This window comes from Cyberlindnera jadinii (assembly GCF_001661405.1).
Source record: "Cyberlindnera jadinii NRRL Y-1542 unplaced genomic scaffold CYBJAscaffold_63, whole genome shotgun sequence".
NCBI classification, from domain to species: Eukaryota; Fungi; Ascomycota; class Saccharomycetes; order Phaffomycetales; family Wickerhamomycetaceae; genus Williopsis; species Williopsis jadinii.
Window position 1 is genome coordinate 1 of NW_017963714.1, and position 1,410 is coordinate 1,410.

The 1,410-nt window shown below is 39.0% G+C and overlaps 1 protein-coding gene across 1 annotated transcript; it reads right to left on the reverse strand.

The window, feature by feature from the left end:
* Positions 1 to 290: 290 nt before the first annotated feature.
* On the reverse strand, positions 291 to 710 carry CYBJADRAFT_175946 (uncharacterized protein; the record flags this gene model as incomplete). Its single annotated transcript, XM_020216758.1, has 1 exon — positions 291 to 710. The coding sequence occupies one exon, from the start codon at positions 708 to 710 to the stop codon at positions 291 to 293; it is 420 nt and encodes a 139-aa protein (XP_020067620.1).
* Positions 711 to 1,410: the final 700 nt, after the last annotated feature.

Consider the following 1,410-nt stretch of genomic DNA (forward strand, 5'->3'; position numbering starts at 1 on the left):
AATGACCAAAGAGCCTTTTAAAGCTGTAGAGTAAGATTTCGATTTCGTATAAGTATTCGCAAGCCTGTGTATAGTGTCGATATGATGGAATGATATTAATATAAGTACTGTTAGTATGAAAAAGATTCGGTCTCCCCTTGATATATTAAAGGAGAACATCTCAATGACAGAAAAAACACTCTTGCACATAGTATTGATAAAAGTGAAGCCACCTGTACAGCTCTCCTTTATACATACTGAAATTGAAGTAGGTTCTGTTGCTACTACTTCTGTGTACCAAGGCAAACTCTTTAACCTCTGGCAATTTGATGTTCTCGGCTTGTTGGTGCTGTTAGTTCAATATTCGCAAATTCCACGATAATTTCTCCTCTAGTTACTCTCATCTCTGGTGTTTCCTGTTGAACAAGTTCTCTAGCGGAGTATAATTGTGCATAACAATTGTGTTGAGAGAGAAACTCACCAATCTTCCTAATGTAGTCCTCAAGTTTATTTTGTTCTTCATCGTTTTGAAGAACACCTCTAAGCGATTCAATGTGAGGGTTTGTAGCGAAATCTGAATCTAGTGTATAAATTTCTGCAAACTTCTCTTGACCATTTTCTTGAGCTATCATGCCTTCAACTCTATGGAATAAACATCCGTTGATGGTCATTGAATAAGCTCTACCTCTTGAATCACCAGTACAGACTGTTCGAGAATACTTAGAAGTCATTGGATCCGATAAGATATTCTTCATTTACTGTGGAGGTTCTTTGAATATGTCACTGAGTAAAATTTTGTCCGTATCGCAACAAAGAGATGGCAATTCAGTATCGATAAGGAGTGCATAGCAATAATCGCAACACTTCTCAAAGTCACCTGGATTATACACTGAGTCCCGTGGTCTCCGCTGTTGTTGTTGTTCATAAACTGGATCATCATTCTCATCAAAACCGTTGGTGTCATCCTCAATGATGTATTCAAAGTTGGGATCATAATCACAGGCAACCATCACGTCTAATTTCTTCTAACGCTCTTTCTGCTACCTGTGCTGCGTTTCTTCAACTATCTCCTATTCTATAGGTCATAGTTCCATTATCAAGTTCAGGTTCATGTTCAGGCATTAGCGGCTGTTGTAGTACATCTGTGATCTCTGAATGGGTATTCTGTGACAGAACTTGGATGTTTCTTGGTTCCATATCTTGTTCTCATAACAGGTCAGTTAGTCCATCTCAATAAGTAGTGGGTCTTCTTGTTGTGTCGTACCTCAATTCGTTTGAAGTTGCCGCTGTGGTTCTGGATTAGCCGCTGATGTTTCTTCTTCAGGTGGAGGACGTCCTTTGAAGGTTCCAATGAGAGTTTTCCGGAGTTTCTTTGGTTGTTATCTGACCATTCTTCCGTACTTGCTTGATCTTTTGTTCTTGGCCATTATT